The sequence below is a fragment of the Chionomys nivalis genome, chromosome 17 (genome assembly GCF_950005125.1).
Source record: "Chionomys nivalis chromosome 17, mChiNiv1.1, whole genome shotgun sequence".
Taxonomy (NCBI): domain Eukaryota; kingdom Metazoa; phylum Chordata; class Mammalia; order Rodentia; family Cricetidae; genus Chionomys; species Chionomys nivalis.
This window is the reverse complement of record NC_080102.1, coordinates 15,303,006-15,317,711: the sequence shown is the minus strand read 5'-3', so window position 1 is coordinate 15,317,711 and position 14,706 is coordinate 15,303,006. Positions and strand designations below refer to the sequence as shown.

The following is a 14,706-nucleotide window of genomic DNA, read 5'->3' as shown; positions in this document are numbered from 1 at the left end:
TGGTATCGCTAAGGAATATATTCTTGGAGATTTATGTGGTCATGGATATAAGATGATTTAAAGCAGTGTGGTTGGAGATGTATGAAACGCCGGCTACTATTTTTCATTTTCAGTCCTTATCAAATGCAGAATGAGGACAATGGTTGAGGGATGAGGAAAGGAAAGTCAAGAGAGCCATTGACGAGGATGGAATGAATGCATGTGGTCATTAACTCACAGTAACTTTTGGAATGATGGGAAAGAAGGAGAATGAGAATGATGTAATTATGATTTTAGAGCACAGTTGACCTCTGTGGACATCCATTTGGTGGTTTGCAAACTCTTATGTGACTGAAGAACCTTCAAATATCAAAATTTCAAGGATAGATCTGAAGTGGAAAAAAAAAAAAAAAACCAAGAAAGCAAAGGGGCAATGTGGATGGCCAATCACTGGTGAATAAAAGAAGAACACAGAAAAAAACTTTGTTGTTCACACTAAAAAATTTTGGTAAGGAAATTTTTAGAGCAATCTAAATCTGAAAACTATAAACTCCAAGATAGAAATAGTGTTTATTCCACTTCCAATATAGTCCCAAGCAAACAAGTTTAGGGTAAGAAATATCTCACAGAAATAATTGTTGGTGGAAAGACCCATATGGTAAGGTGTTAAAAGCTGCAACTTGGAATGTATTATTTGAAATCAATGTCATGAACTCTCTGTAAAATTTATTATATTAAAATTAAATTAGGAGACTGATACTCACTGCCATCTCACTGTGAAGATGAACAGATACCGCATATAAAATGCTTAGCCCAAGACCAAACACAGGGCAAGCAACAATTAATGCATTAAAAAAGACACTGTATACCAAGCAGGATTTCTTGGACCACCAGCCCCAAAATCATGACAGCGAGACTTACTATTAAGTATGAATGCTCAGTTTAGCTTAGGCTTGTTTCACTAGCTCTTATAACTTAATTTAACCTGTTCATCTACATTTTGCCTTGTTTTTTTTTTTTTTTTTTTTTTTTTTATCTTTCTTTCATTCTGTTTCCTGCTTTCCTGCTTCCCCTATGTCTTGCTGGCTGGCCCCTGGCATCTCCCTCCCTCCCTCCCTCCCTTCCTCCCCCCTCTCTTTCTCCTTCCTTTCTTCCTGGAATCTAAATTCCTCTTTCTACTTACTCTCCCTGCCTGAAAGTCCTGCCTATCCCTCTTCTGCTTAGCTATTAGCCATTCAGCTTTTTATTAGACAAACCAGATGCCTTAGGCAGTCATGGTAAAACAGCAACACATCTTTACATAATTAAACAAATGCAGCATAAACAAAAGCAACACACCTTTACATAGGAAAACAATTATTCTGCAGCACAAACAAATGTAACACACCTTTACTTAGTTAAGCAAGTACAAAAAGTACTGTGTGGGTACTGAGGGGGTAGCCTCAAATGAGATACTGTTTAAGCTTTCACATAATAATTGAAGCAATGTACTGAACTCTTAATTTCTACAATCATCTGAACCATGTTACCTCTTATGGAAGTGTAAAGCATGCCCATTCTTAGACACTTTAAAAAGTGGAGCCTATTATTATCGCTTGGGTTTGGACTGAACTTCATTGCATTTAGCAGGTTGGACTCGTGGCTTTCTCTTTACTCTTTCCAATCACTCTTTAGGAGAAGACAGCTATGATTTTGTGAGACCACCCCCAAAATTCCACAAACAGAACTATGTACAAGGCTTTGAGGCTTCCTGGTAACAGCTAGAACTGACTTCAGAGTATGAGAGCAGTCAGTCTGGAGTGGATCTCCAGCCCAAGTCGAGTCCTCTGATGGGTGCAGTCCTGACAGACAAACTAACTGCAACTTAACACCCAGTGCCAGAAACACACAACTTATTAATTCTCAGATTGTTTTCGTGTATGTGGGTGTTAAGTATTACACCCCCTCCATGAAGGCATGCAGGATGTTCAGAGGTTGATATAAGCTATATTCCTCAATTGCTTCTCCACCTAATTATTTGAGATATGTTCTCTCACCAAGCTTATCATGTTTGCTGGGCTGGTTAGCCACTGGGTCTTCAAAATATGCCTATCTTTGTGCCACCTTGATGCCATGCCTGGCTTTTATGTGGAAGTTGGGAATCCAAACTTAGAACCTCATGATTGTATAACAAGCAAATTTACCCAGTGAGATGTCTTCCTGGCTCCTGGCTCTGACACCTCCAGCTGCAGAAATTGTGTGAGATGACCAATATTCCCCACCTGGAACTTTTATGTTTTAGGGTAGTTGGTTATTTGCACAGATACTGTTTTTCATAAACACCGTATAAAAATGGACAATTGTTCACAAAATTACAAGCCAGGGGGGCTAATTACTTTGCTGATTATTTTCCCAGCTAGTACATAGTACATAGACATTGTCAGATTTTGACTCCAAATCTATGTTTTCAAGGTCTATGGTATTTCTACTTTTTCTCTGTGCCCTTAAAAGGAGTCTGTGGTGGAAGTAATAAAGCAGCTCCCATACAGAGTCAAAGCCTGGGGCAGTATTTGTTGTAGTGTGTGTCATTTGCTTTCTTCCTGAAATGAACCCAGAGAGTAAGAACCCTTAGTTCCTTGCTCGTGCTCTCTCTCCTTCTGCTCCTCATTTGGACTTTGGGATTTCAGTCCGGTGCTCCAATGTGGGTCCCTGTCTCTGTCTCCTTTCTTCGCCTGATGAAGGTTAATATCCAGGAGGATAACTATATGTTTTTCTTTGGGTTCACCTTCTTATTTAGCTTCTCTAGGATCACGAATTATAGTCTCAATGTCCTTTATTTATGGCTAGAAACCAATTATGAGTGAGTACATCCCATGTTCCTCTTTTTGGGTCTGGCTTACCTCACTCAGGATAGTGTTTTCTATTTCTGTCCATTTGCATGCAAAATTCAAGAAGTCATTGTTTTTTACTGCTGAGTAGAAGTCTAATATGTATATATTCCATACTTTCTTCATCCATTGTTCCATTGAAGGGCATCTAGGTTGTTTCCAGGTTCTGACTATTACAAACAATGCTGCTATAAACATAGTTGAGCATATACTTTTGTTGTATGATAGGGCATCTCAGGACCACGAGGGGTGCACCCACACACTGAGTCAATGGGGATGTTCTATCGGGAACTCACCAAGGCCAGCAGGACTGGGTCTGAAAAAGCATGGGATAAAACCGGACTCGCTGAACATAGCGGACAATGAGGGCTGCTGAGAAGTCAAGAACAATGGCACTGGGTTTTGATCCTACTGCACGTACTGGCTTTGTGGGAGCCTAGGCTGTTTAGATGCTCACCTTACTAGACATGGAAGGAGGTGGGAAGTCCTTGGACTTCCCACAGGGCAGGGAACCCTGACTGCTCTTTGGGCTGCTGAGGGAGGGAGAGTTGATTGGGGGAGGGGGAGGGAAATGGGAGGTGGTGGTGGGGAGGAAGCAGAAATCTTTAATAAGAAACAAAGAACCCTTAGAAAAGTTGTACGTGGACTCCCGGTGATTTTAATTAACATGCCCCTGTCTCGCCTAAGATACCTAACAAATATTTCATTAACATTAAAAACTGTGGAGCACAATTTAGCCCATAGTTTTCCCGAACATACACCATTATATTTTCACCCCACAGAAATACTTTTCAAATGCTGCATTTTTACTACCGCATAACACAGGCTGGAAAAGGCATATGGCAGACCCTACCCACTGTTGCAATTGCTACTTTTCTTGTTTTTCGAGACACATCTTGGGTGAGCTGTGGGCTTGTTTTCTCGGCTACAGTTTAAATCATAGCCTAGGTCTCATTTTTCTTTTCCCTCTTTGCATTTGTGAACATTAAGAGCAAGCCCTAGAGCATGCCTTTAGATTTATGGAGACAGTAATCCGTCATCCACACTCGAGGGGACTTTTTGCCTACCTCTGACTGATTGAATTCTTCCAGAATTTTACCTTCTGACCACGGTTGGACATATTTTTCTCATCTTGCATCACAAAAATTCAGCTCCCTTCCTACCTTTTGCAGCAGCATAACATGTAGGAAAACACACAGGGTGGTGCTGGTGGTGAGGAACCAGGTAGGGAGGAATGGAGGGAAAGAGATGGGACGAGAGGCTGCTGGAAGTTTTGATTTGCACTAGTTACCTAAACTTCATGAATATAAGCATGGAGATGGGATACCATTAGGCACACACCTGATATTATGGAAACCAGCTCTTTGTGCTGACTTCACAACTGCATATAGCAAACCAAATTATATAAAAACTTAGGAGAATAGCATAACATGGTGGATCAGGCTGGCTTAAAGTTCTCAGCTCTCCTGTTCAGCCTCCCAGGTGCTAAGATTACAGATGTGCCCTCCACACCTGGCAAGATATTGATCTGTCTTTTCCTGTAGTCTCTCTTCTGTATTCTCTAGCACACTGGGAAGTTAGTCTTTATGAATGTAAATATAATAGAGTACATATATTAATTATATATATAGTACATAATATAATATTTTAGTAACAATTTAAAGCATTTCAAGAGAAAACTTGTTCATTCCTGATCTTTACGGTACACTTTTTACCTGGAATATAATCAGCTACATTCATTCTTCTGGTTATATTAAGTATCCAGTACATTCAGACTTAGTAGTAGTAACTAACTTCTGTAATTATGATTTTAGACCACACCTCTGTGAACATCCATTTGATGGTTTTCAAACTCATACAGCATACCATCAAGCCATCCAGGCAAGAGCAGTTTCTTGATCAAATAGCTAGAAAACTCCATAAGGAGCCTCTTCAATGCCCATCATCCTCTTGAAATAGACCTGTGCTGATGTGTCTCATTGTTGCAAAACGTCCTAAGTTCGTAAAACATTTAAATGCGATATTCAATTTGTCTTTGAAAGATTTGAATAATATCTATCCATCTGAAATACATCTCTGTACTTCTAGAAAACCTAACTAACTTGACTAGAAGTGTGACTATTTTAGATGACTATCTATTAATCTGTAATTTTTTTAATTATACATTACATTTTTTAATGAGCTGCACAAACACAATACCTTAATCAAGAGCAGAAATATGCATATAACAGAATTGACCTTAAATTTGTATCAATAGACGAAGATCCATACAATTGCAAAGTATTCATCTCTATATTATAACCCCATTTAAATGTAAATAAACATTTATAAACAATATTTGGGAATGTTGACATAGTTTTTTCCAAACTGCTTCCTGCTTTTTGTGGGGTGAAGTAATTTTGTGGTTCATGGAGACCTTTGGGGGGGTCTTGGTCCATTAAACCACATTAGTCTGGAAGGAATCCACAGGTTCTCATCCTCTGTGGAAATAAAAGCAGAACCTCTTTTCCCAAAAAACATATCCTTAGACCCAAATTTTCAAGTTAAGATACCTTTAAAATATATATGTTGGTTTAGCTTAGCAGCATGTACAATGAAATATTTCTCTGTACTTAGCTCATTCACTGTCAAAAAATTCAAAGAAAAAATAATAGTATACATAATCCAGACTTTCTGTGTATTTCCATATTTATGTGGTTTGTTTTTTATTTCTTTAATCTATGACTGTCTGTACTATGCCTTTTTAAAGACTTTGTTTTATTTTTTAAAACCATTTACTTTAAAAAAATAACTGTATATATTCTTTTTTCTCTCTTCTAAGCCTATATACAGTTTTGAACACATTGTGTCTCATTTAGGGCTATTTTATGTCTGAATCTATATTCATTTTTTAGGGGTAGACTGATAAAACACAGTGCTTTCCATGAGCAGGGAACAGGAACCAAATCCAACAGAGGAGAGAGAGAGAGAGAGAGAGAGAGAGAGAGAGAGAGAGAGAAGAGAGAGAGATTTTATGGCTGCATTTATAGTATAAGAAATCATGCCCAAGTGGGATGGTATTTTAAAAGCTATTGGCTGAAGTATTTCCCACAGCAATGCTCTGCCCAGAGTCATTTATTTGCAGGACAGGTTGAAGAAAGAGATATGGAATCAGCCATTGTTTTTTGGTTATAACCATCAGTACTATTTTAAAGGTAGAAAGCTGAAGAAAGGGGTAAAAAATGAACAATATTGTCTCTACTCCACAATCCTACATCATTCCTACTTTGCTGTGATGAACTAACAACACCCTTGAAACCATGAGACAAAACAAGCCCCTCCTCCAGGAAGCTCTTATTGTCTGATATTTTCTCACAGTGATGAGAAAAGTTTGTTAATATTCTTATCTATATCCATAATTCACTCAACAATTTGTTCTTTAGGACTCCTTGTCTGTTTGGCAACACTGGTTAGGACCACAGTCATCACCCTGAGACCCAGAATCTGGACAGCTCTAAGACTCAATTCCAATTTAAAATATCCACTTCATTGAAGCTTATTTGTCTTTAGTTTGAACCACATAAAACTGTCTATCTAGTGGCTTAAAAAATGGTTCAGCATAAGCTATTTTATATCTCAAACTAGTATTTCCTTCACATTTTACTTATACTAAAAACAGCTAGTAGACACACCAGCTAGAAAAGATATTGAGGACTTGAACTGTTGCAAATTTTTGTATTAACAGTGGAATCCAGTGAATTTAAAGGTTTATTATCACCCAAATCATTAAAGTTTGAAAACAGCTAATGACTTTAACCTTTTGCTGTGGAGTGTGTAAAAGCCCCATGGTGACTCTTAAGTACATGTGATTATACAGTCATGTGTGAAGACCACTGGCAATATCTTTCCTCTGGCTTCCTTTTCCATTCATTCACTCTAAAGAGAAACTTGGTGCTTGGAGCATGAATTCTAATTGATATTAATAATAAAAAAACAGGGCCAAAAACTAAGAGATCAGAGAAGTAGAGTGGGCAGCCCCTAGAGAGTTCTTTTACCTTTACCAATGCTCAGACCGAAAGGGAGATCCTGTCCTCATACGGGATCTCCAGACTGCATCTGTCTCCACCAAACCTCAGACACATCCTGCTTTATTTTTCTCTCTCCACCCAGCCATATTATTCCTGTCTCCTCCTTCCTAAGTGCTAGGATTAAAGGCCCGATCCCAAGTGCTGGGATCAAAGGTCCGTGCCCACCACTCCCTGGCCTCCAGTGGCTTAGCTTTGCACTCAGATCAGAACTTCCGAATCACTTCCTTAGTGTTCTTTCACAAAGAAGCTGAAAAGAAAACCAAAACAGTTGAGAGTGGACAGATAAGTTGGGGACTGAATGTCTTCATCACAACAGGCATATATGAGCGCGAGTTTTTTAAAGTCTTAACTCACTCCGGAGGTTCCCAAGGCCATTTCTTATCCCTACTATGCATAAATGAGTCTATATTTTTGAATATAGGACAAAACTGCGGAGGAGTTTAATTTTCAACAATATTTGCCAGGCCTGAGATTCCGTCAAACAAGTGATTCCCCTTTATTCTTTATACTTAAAAGTGTCATCAGCCAGTCCCAGCAGGTCACATTCAAAGGTTGAAAGCAAATGAACTGTGCACAGGATGCCACTAGACTCCCTAACCAGAAAAGTTGACAGGGCCTCTCACTTTGGACGTCAGCTGTGCCATGCTCTGATGTCCTCTACTGTAATCCTATCAGTCCCTTAAGGATACTGCCTTTGGGATTTTTTGTTTGTTTGTTTGTTTGTTTTGTTTTTTAAGCCACTCTCCCCGCAACTGTTTAACCCTGAGAACCACTGAGGGCATCAGAAGTCCGCTGTCTCTCCTGGCGGGTTTCCTCACAACCGCAAACATCAGGATGCATAGGAACAAGTTTCAACTGCACCCTGTGCAGCAGGTCCCTTGGCCCAGGGGAACAGCCCTGACAGCCGGAGCCTCTGCTCTCCCTCATTGACCCAGAATGCCGAGGGTTCAGCGGCGCAGCAAGAGACTTCAGCACCCACCCGGCCACCCACTGTCCTGTTGCCTCCTGCCCAAAGACTGCTAGGTGCCCAAAAGCTTCTAATTGACAGATAAGGTCTCAAACACGGGTTCATCCTCTCAAAGCTAAAAGAAGCCAGAGGCAATGCAGTCTGGAAGATGTAGTCCTCTCAAATTTTAGCACTCTCGAGATTCCCTCCAAAGGACACCAGAAGAGAAGGTATTCATTCTGATGCCACGCAATTTGTATTTACAATCTCACTGCGGAGGCATAATTGAGCCTCAAGGGACAATTGGGCAGCTTCTCAGGTTGGGATAGAGAGAATGGACTACAATTCCCATACTGCTTTGCGCGGAGCAGGAGCCGGCTGCTCGCTTTGCGTGACCGCAGCAGGTTGGTCCTGGAGCAGATGAGCGCAGAATATTTAGGCAAAACCGAGAGGAGGGGGGGAACACGGGGCAGCAGGAGTACCTCGGCCAAGAAAATTATGCATGCGTTAGGCAAGCTCTGAGAGAATGGCTGTGGAAGGTAAGGGACGCTTGGGGCATTTTAAGCTCCCTCTTAACCCGCGCACCCCAATCCACACATCCCTGATGAAGCTCGGCTCTGGCGGGGTGGAGAGAAAAGGGGGTGGCGGCAGCGGGCCCCTTCCCATTCGTACCACTTGCTACTCACCTGAGCCCTGCAAGGCCAGGAGACGTTTAATTCACTTGCCTTTGAGAGACGTTTAGGTGCGCAGGACTTCAGGGCAGGAGGTGGAGGAAAGAGCGCTCCCTAGTCCTAAGCAATGTGCTGGAAATGGGTGGATAGCGGGGAAGTCCAGCGTGAGGGTTCAGCCCTCACTTGCCTCTTTCCCTGTCCCCTCCAGAGAGGGTAGGCTGGGTGGCCACCCGACTGGGGCTGCTCGCTTTGCCACCCAAACGTAGGAGAAGATTCTAGCCAGGTGCGTCATCCAGAAGGTTGGACTGCCGTTGGGTCGAGGACCCCGTGCCGTGCATACCCAGCAGTGGCTGCAGCTGGTCTGCCCCTAGAATGAGGACGTCTTCACACCTGTTTCTGTGTAGTCCTGCACCAGGGTTCGCAAACGTGTATGAAAGTGTAGCCAGCCGCTTGGATTGGGGAATTCTCTTCTTTGAAGACTGCCTTCCTCTTTCCTCGTGTAATATCGAACTTTGAATTTGCCATTTTGGTTGCACAGCCATGCCTCTTTTGAACTTTCTGGTTAAGAATTGGGCCAGGCAATTTTTGAGGATCCTGGTTTCCACGTCACTTTCGCTTACTTTAGAGCATAGACTTTTTTTGTTTAGGGTAGTTCCTAGGGTGGAAAGGACATGTGGACAAGAAAGTTTCTGATGTCCAGTTAGAGGTATCATTGCACCTCTATAATGAAATGAAATATGAGTGTGGGGTTACATGGGGGGAGCCGACCTTCACTTCCAAAATTACAGTTCCTTAGTGCACTCGGGGCTAGAGGGGACCTGAAGTAGGAAAAGGAAGGCATGGCTGCCAGCTACATCAGGCTCCTTGCCAAAGGGAAATGAGCCGGTTCCTTGTTGTAGGCTTCAGACAAGGAAAACCCACAGGGTTTCTTGCTTCTGCTTCGCCCTCTGCCTCAAGAGACAGAAATATTCTGACTCTTAACTGAAGTACCAACAGCCCGGGTCACACACTCAACACCTGTAAACTCAGGAATGGTGGCCTCTGGGCCATTTCAGGATAAGAGATTCTCAGCCTGAAGCCATTGCATCCAGCTTTCTCAGCTATACCAACAAAATATGGTCACCTCCCCAAAACACTATCTCCTGCCCTTCTCTCAGGTGGATAACAGATAGCTGATTGATAGATAGGTATATAGACTGACAGATAGATACAATAGATGATAGATAAATAGAAGATAAATAGATGAAAGATAGAGATGATAGATAAGTAGATAGAAGATAGATAAATAGATGAAATATAGATCAATAGACAGACAGACAGACAGACAGACAGATATTCCACAGAAACAGAAAGCCAGCATAGTCTGCCAGAAGCTTGAAAACAAAGTCTGTTTATCTTCCCCACTTTGCCATCTTACCCATCAGGTGACTTTTATTATGATCTCTCTTTTGTGTCCCCAAGTGAGGGACACTCCCTCCTACTTGTTGGCAGTCCACAGTGATCTTAAAGATAATTTCCTGTTCACTCTGAGAAGTATAGAAGAAAATCAGTCATATATATATATATATTTTTTTTTGCCCTGTGCAGAACTGCACCAGTAAAATCAGACCTTACAAAAACAAGGGCTTTGCAAAGTGCCTGTAGACTTCAAAGAGCTCATTTTATGTTCTAGTGACTTCCTTGACCAAGAGGCCTCTAGTACACGGAGGCCCTGGGCCTGAATCAGAATAAGGACTGAAGTAGATGGGTGAAAGAAGTGTTTGGAACTTTCCCTGGAAAGGATTCCTGCCTGCAGTTTTTGCTAAGAAAGTTCTTTCAGCAGGGAGTAGCCCCTTCCTGGATACTCCCCCATGGTCCTTCAAGACTCAGGAAAGAAAACATTTCCTCCAGGAATCTATTCCAGACATTCTAATCTTCTGCTTTTCTGAGTCATGGGGGGCTCCTGCCCTGATCTTCCCAAGCTCTAGTGCTTAAATCTGCCCTACACTTAATCCATCTCTCACTGAACTCCGAGGCATGGAAGGATGGAGACCATACACTCTAATTTCCCAGGCAATAATGTAGACCTTAGCCCATAGCAGGCTTTCAGAAACTGCTAGTGGGTTGCACAACAACCTTCATGCGACTTTTTAACTGACTTCATGAGGCTGCCCAAATGCCATCAAAGGGAAGCTTGGAGGTGTTGATTCCAGGAAGGGTCCCCTTCCTCGGCCTCAGTGTTTGAAGACTAGAGCCACTGTTTTTATCTGCTGCCCACAGTGGCACTGTCCTTCTAGAAGCCAATGCTACTTGTATAAGTGTATGCCTTTGGACCATCGAGGTGCTAAATGCCCTCTACGGTATGACCATCACAGACAGAGTTCCCAGGTCAAGACCAGACATTGACCAGTTTACACATGTTCACTGAGAAATAGTGAGTCAGGGAAAGAGGAATTTTATCAGAGGAACTGGAAAAGAAATATAGTTTTGCTAGTGTTTAATTATTGGGAATAGCACAGTAGCAGACAGGTCCTATAGAAGGGTGCCTAGAACACAGGTTAACTACAAATGTTACTTATACTCACTGCCGTGCCTCTCCTTTAAGAAAAGGCCCTACTGCTTAGCACCTGTTTTACACCCTGACGTTTTACTTATTCATGCCAGCTACATTCTCTAATTAGTAACAAATTAGAAGGTTTTTATAATGTGTAACCCTCCTCTTAAGTAAGCTTGAACTTGTAAAAATGGTAATTGCAAACAGGGTCCTTACTCATTTTGCTGAATATGTGGCTTCCTATTTAACATGGAAAAGGCTGCCCTTTGTTTAATGTTTTGTGGCTACTGTGACACACACACACACGTATGTATATATCATATTGAATTGAATTTAAGAATGTTCTATTTGTATTTTAGCCTAATTGTGCCTTTTTCTTTGTTTTGCATTTATGGGTGCCTGGGGTTTTATATAACTGCCTTGAGTGTTAATGACTTATGCTTAGGTCTTGTGTTTAGCCCAGTGTGTACCCTTTGTGAATGAGTGGATGGATGAATGGATGATTGAAAGGTGATGGACAGTTACTGGATGGAACTATGAATTGTTTTATTTCTGTACTGCCCCCATACACGGGTGCTTTCCAACCATGAGATAGGATACCATATTACAGTCTGCATTCTGTTGAGATTGTATTGTCGTGTTGGGTATTTTTCGATGGAGGAGGCCCTCTAGTCACCCATTCTCCATGCATAGAACATACCGGCAGTTCTACTTATTGATGTGACCCTGCCCATCAGAAATGAGTTGTAATAGTATACAGGGAGAGGAGAGAGTGGAGATCCATTAGAGGTGGTGTTGTATTTGTCCCTGTGGTCTATGAGCAGTGCCTGGCACTTAGCAGACGACAATTGTTTCCTGAATGAACACATGATTCCCGAGCTAGAGGAGAAGGGTGTTTCTCCTTGGCTTTGGATCCTTCTCTACTCCTTTATCCTTAGTATTTTTTGACAAAGCAGGATGAGTGAGGATTCTTCTCTTCATGTTTCTATGACAGGCAGTTCAAGCAGAATAGCTAGCCCCACTTAAATGGCAAGAAAATGACTTCCAATTTTCAGCCCTAGAAGCTCCCCTCCCATCAAGAGAAGTATTTCAAATGGAAAGCTGTGTGTTCTAAATTATATTTATGATCTGAATTTTTGCTCTTAACTGATCATACATTTATCAAATGACATCTTACCAGTCATTCAGATTCTGTAGTTTTTCTGTAGTAAGAAAGAAACCCTGCTTATCACTGGATTCTTTTTTTTTTCTTTTTTCTTTTTTTTTTTTTTTTGGTTTTTCGAGACAGGGTTTCTCTGTAGCTTTGGTGCCTGTCCTGGAACTAGCTCTTGTAGACCAGGCTGGCCTTGAACTCCCAGAGATCCGCCTGCTTCTGCCTCCCCGAGTGCTGAAATTAAAGGCGTGTGCCACCACCGCCCAGCTTTATCACTGGATTCTTGAGAGGCTAGGTAAACTGGAATAGACGAAAGGAACCGATACTTGTAACAAAGAGAAGCAGTCATGGGGTAGTGGGTTTTGAGAACTCGTAAATGCTGACCCTACCTAGTATCCACCTTTATTTGAGAACTGAACCCCTAGAAAGGGATAACTGTATGAGAGAACAGTGCCACCTTTATCAAAAGCCAGTATGAGTCACATTTTGGACTCTGGATCAGATAGTATGTGAGCATGTTCACACTGCTCCGAGGGTGAACTTACCCTTGTAGATGCCTCCTGTCTCTCTCACTGACAGCCTGTGAGCAGGAAGAACTGATACCCATAACTTCCTGGTATACCCTGAAGAAAAGGAGAGAGGGGCTGAGTGACCCATGCCTTGTGGCTTTCACAGTCTTGTACATAAGACTACTGTCCTCTCCCCAACCTCCCCAGGAGGGACTGTGATCAGATGAAGAGAGAGGCAAGAACCATTGTAATGTAACCTCACTGTGCTGTCTGATGGGGAGGTGGCTTCTCTATCATTGTATGCCCTGCCCCTGCAGTGCTATCCCACCTGGACTTTTACAACTGTTTTTCATGCTGTCTTACGTAACCCCTGTGTGCTCTCTGTATGTATAAATGAATGGATGAGAGTGAATGACTGTGTGGGATTATGAGTTGTTTGAATTCCACACCAACCACTATGCTGAAGGATTCTCCTCCTCCTTTCTTCTTCTTCTTCTTCTTCTTCTTCTTCTTCTTCTTCTTCTTCTTCTTCTTCTTCTTCTTCTTCTTCTTCTTCTTCATTTAAAATTTAATTTTGTTTTCTAGTCCATCAGATCTGAATCACCTGCTTCATCAGCTCCTGTTGGTCACTGTTTTTGGAACTAAGAATGATGGCTAGTTTGGCTAGTTTACTCACTGCTGAAAATTCCTAGGGAGTGACTATGTGAACAAGAAACAAGGCCTCAAACTTTCCCGATGGGAAACTTGCTTGGGCGGCGGTTCCTGCCACTCCCATTGCTCTTGTGGCTTTCTTATTCAGACAGGGCTTGATCTAATCCCACAGTTGCCTAACACGGCCCAGCCCTTACTAAATCCTTTCATCTTACCCTTTCTTCCTCATTGACCTTGCTCTTCTGAACAAGGACAGGAATCTAAAAGGGAAGTGGTGAAAACCTTTACAGGGGAACCGGGTGAAGGGCTGGGTCACAGCGGCTGCTGTGGTGGCAGGTCGGTGGTTGGAAGTCTGAAGCCTGTGCTTGACCTCCAAAGATGCTATGCCTTTGATTTATTAGGGGAAGCCGGGGTACTGTTGCCAGCATTCATTTGTGGCCTCTGACAGGTTTTATATTTCTGGCTATGAGCATGAGAGTGCTGTCCATGTGCAGAGAACTTTGCCAGATATGGTGGCAGAAGGAATCAGGAAGGGCCCTGAGCCTTTCTGTTCCCCTGCCTATTCCCCTACCTACAGTTTGATGAAAGCGAAGCCAAATACACTCGGTGCCGTAAGTGCTAAATAAAACGACAAGCCACAATAACGTGGGAAGTCTGAGAACAAATGGGGCATTTAGGGACAGGCTAACGGAGGAGTAGCAGCGTTGAGTGAGCCTTTCATTAGGATTTATGGGTGGGGTAGTGGGTAAAGGCCATGGGACATGTATGTATAATATGTTCCTCCTAATGGGGTTCCTCCATCATCCTAGTACTGTGGTTGTTTTGCTCTATAGACTAGAAAGTGGAAGAAGAGGCTCCTCAGTCAACTCTAGCATATTCTTATTCCTAAGGGTGCTAACATGTGCTCTGCTGAGCGTCAGCACTCTCTAGACCATTTGGCTCTTGCCTGTGGCTCTTTGGAAACCATGGGAGCACGGGAGAGAAACAGCGCTCCTGTCAATCATGCTGGTTCCTGGCTGATTTTCTGAAGTGGAATGGAGCAGTGCTCCCCACTCCCTCCAAGCAGGCTCCTAAGAGAAAAGGTGGCTATATTTAGTCTGGTTTCGCTAAAGTGTGGGTGCAAGAAGCTCGCCTCTTCGAGTACGGAGAAGGGCGGCACAGCTGCCAGTGACAGCGGCGACCCGCCTCACCGCCTCCTACAGCCCACTTCCCATATCTCCGAGGCCCGGAGGAGCAGGTTGGCAAGTTGAATTTCTTTGCTCCCTGCTGCTTCTTGGTTTCCCTGCTGCTTCTTGGTTTCCCTGCTGCTGGGGATGGTGCCTGTGCTGTT

General features: G+C 42.6%; 1 protein-coding gene across 2 annotated transcripts in view; it reads left to right on the top strand.

Moving 5' to 3' along the window:
- Positions 1-8,269: 8,269 nt before the first annotated feature.
- The window catches only part of Samd12 (sterile alpha motif domain containing 12), a 386,502-nt gene continuing 380,065 nt past the window's right edge, over positions 8,270-14,706 (top strand). For both annotated transcript variants that reach the window (XM_057792075.1, XM_057792074.1), the window contains exon 1: positions 8,270-8,398. In XM_057792075.1, the coding sequence (XP_057648058.1) occupies positions 8,386-8,398 (13 nt within the window). In that variant the 5' untranslated portion in view covers positions 8,270-8,385. The remainder of the gene's footprint in view (positions 8,399-14,706) is intronic.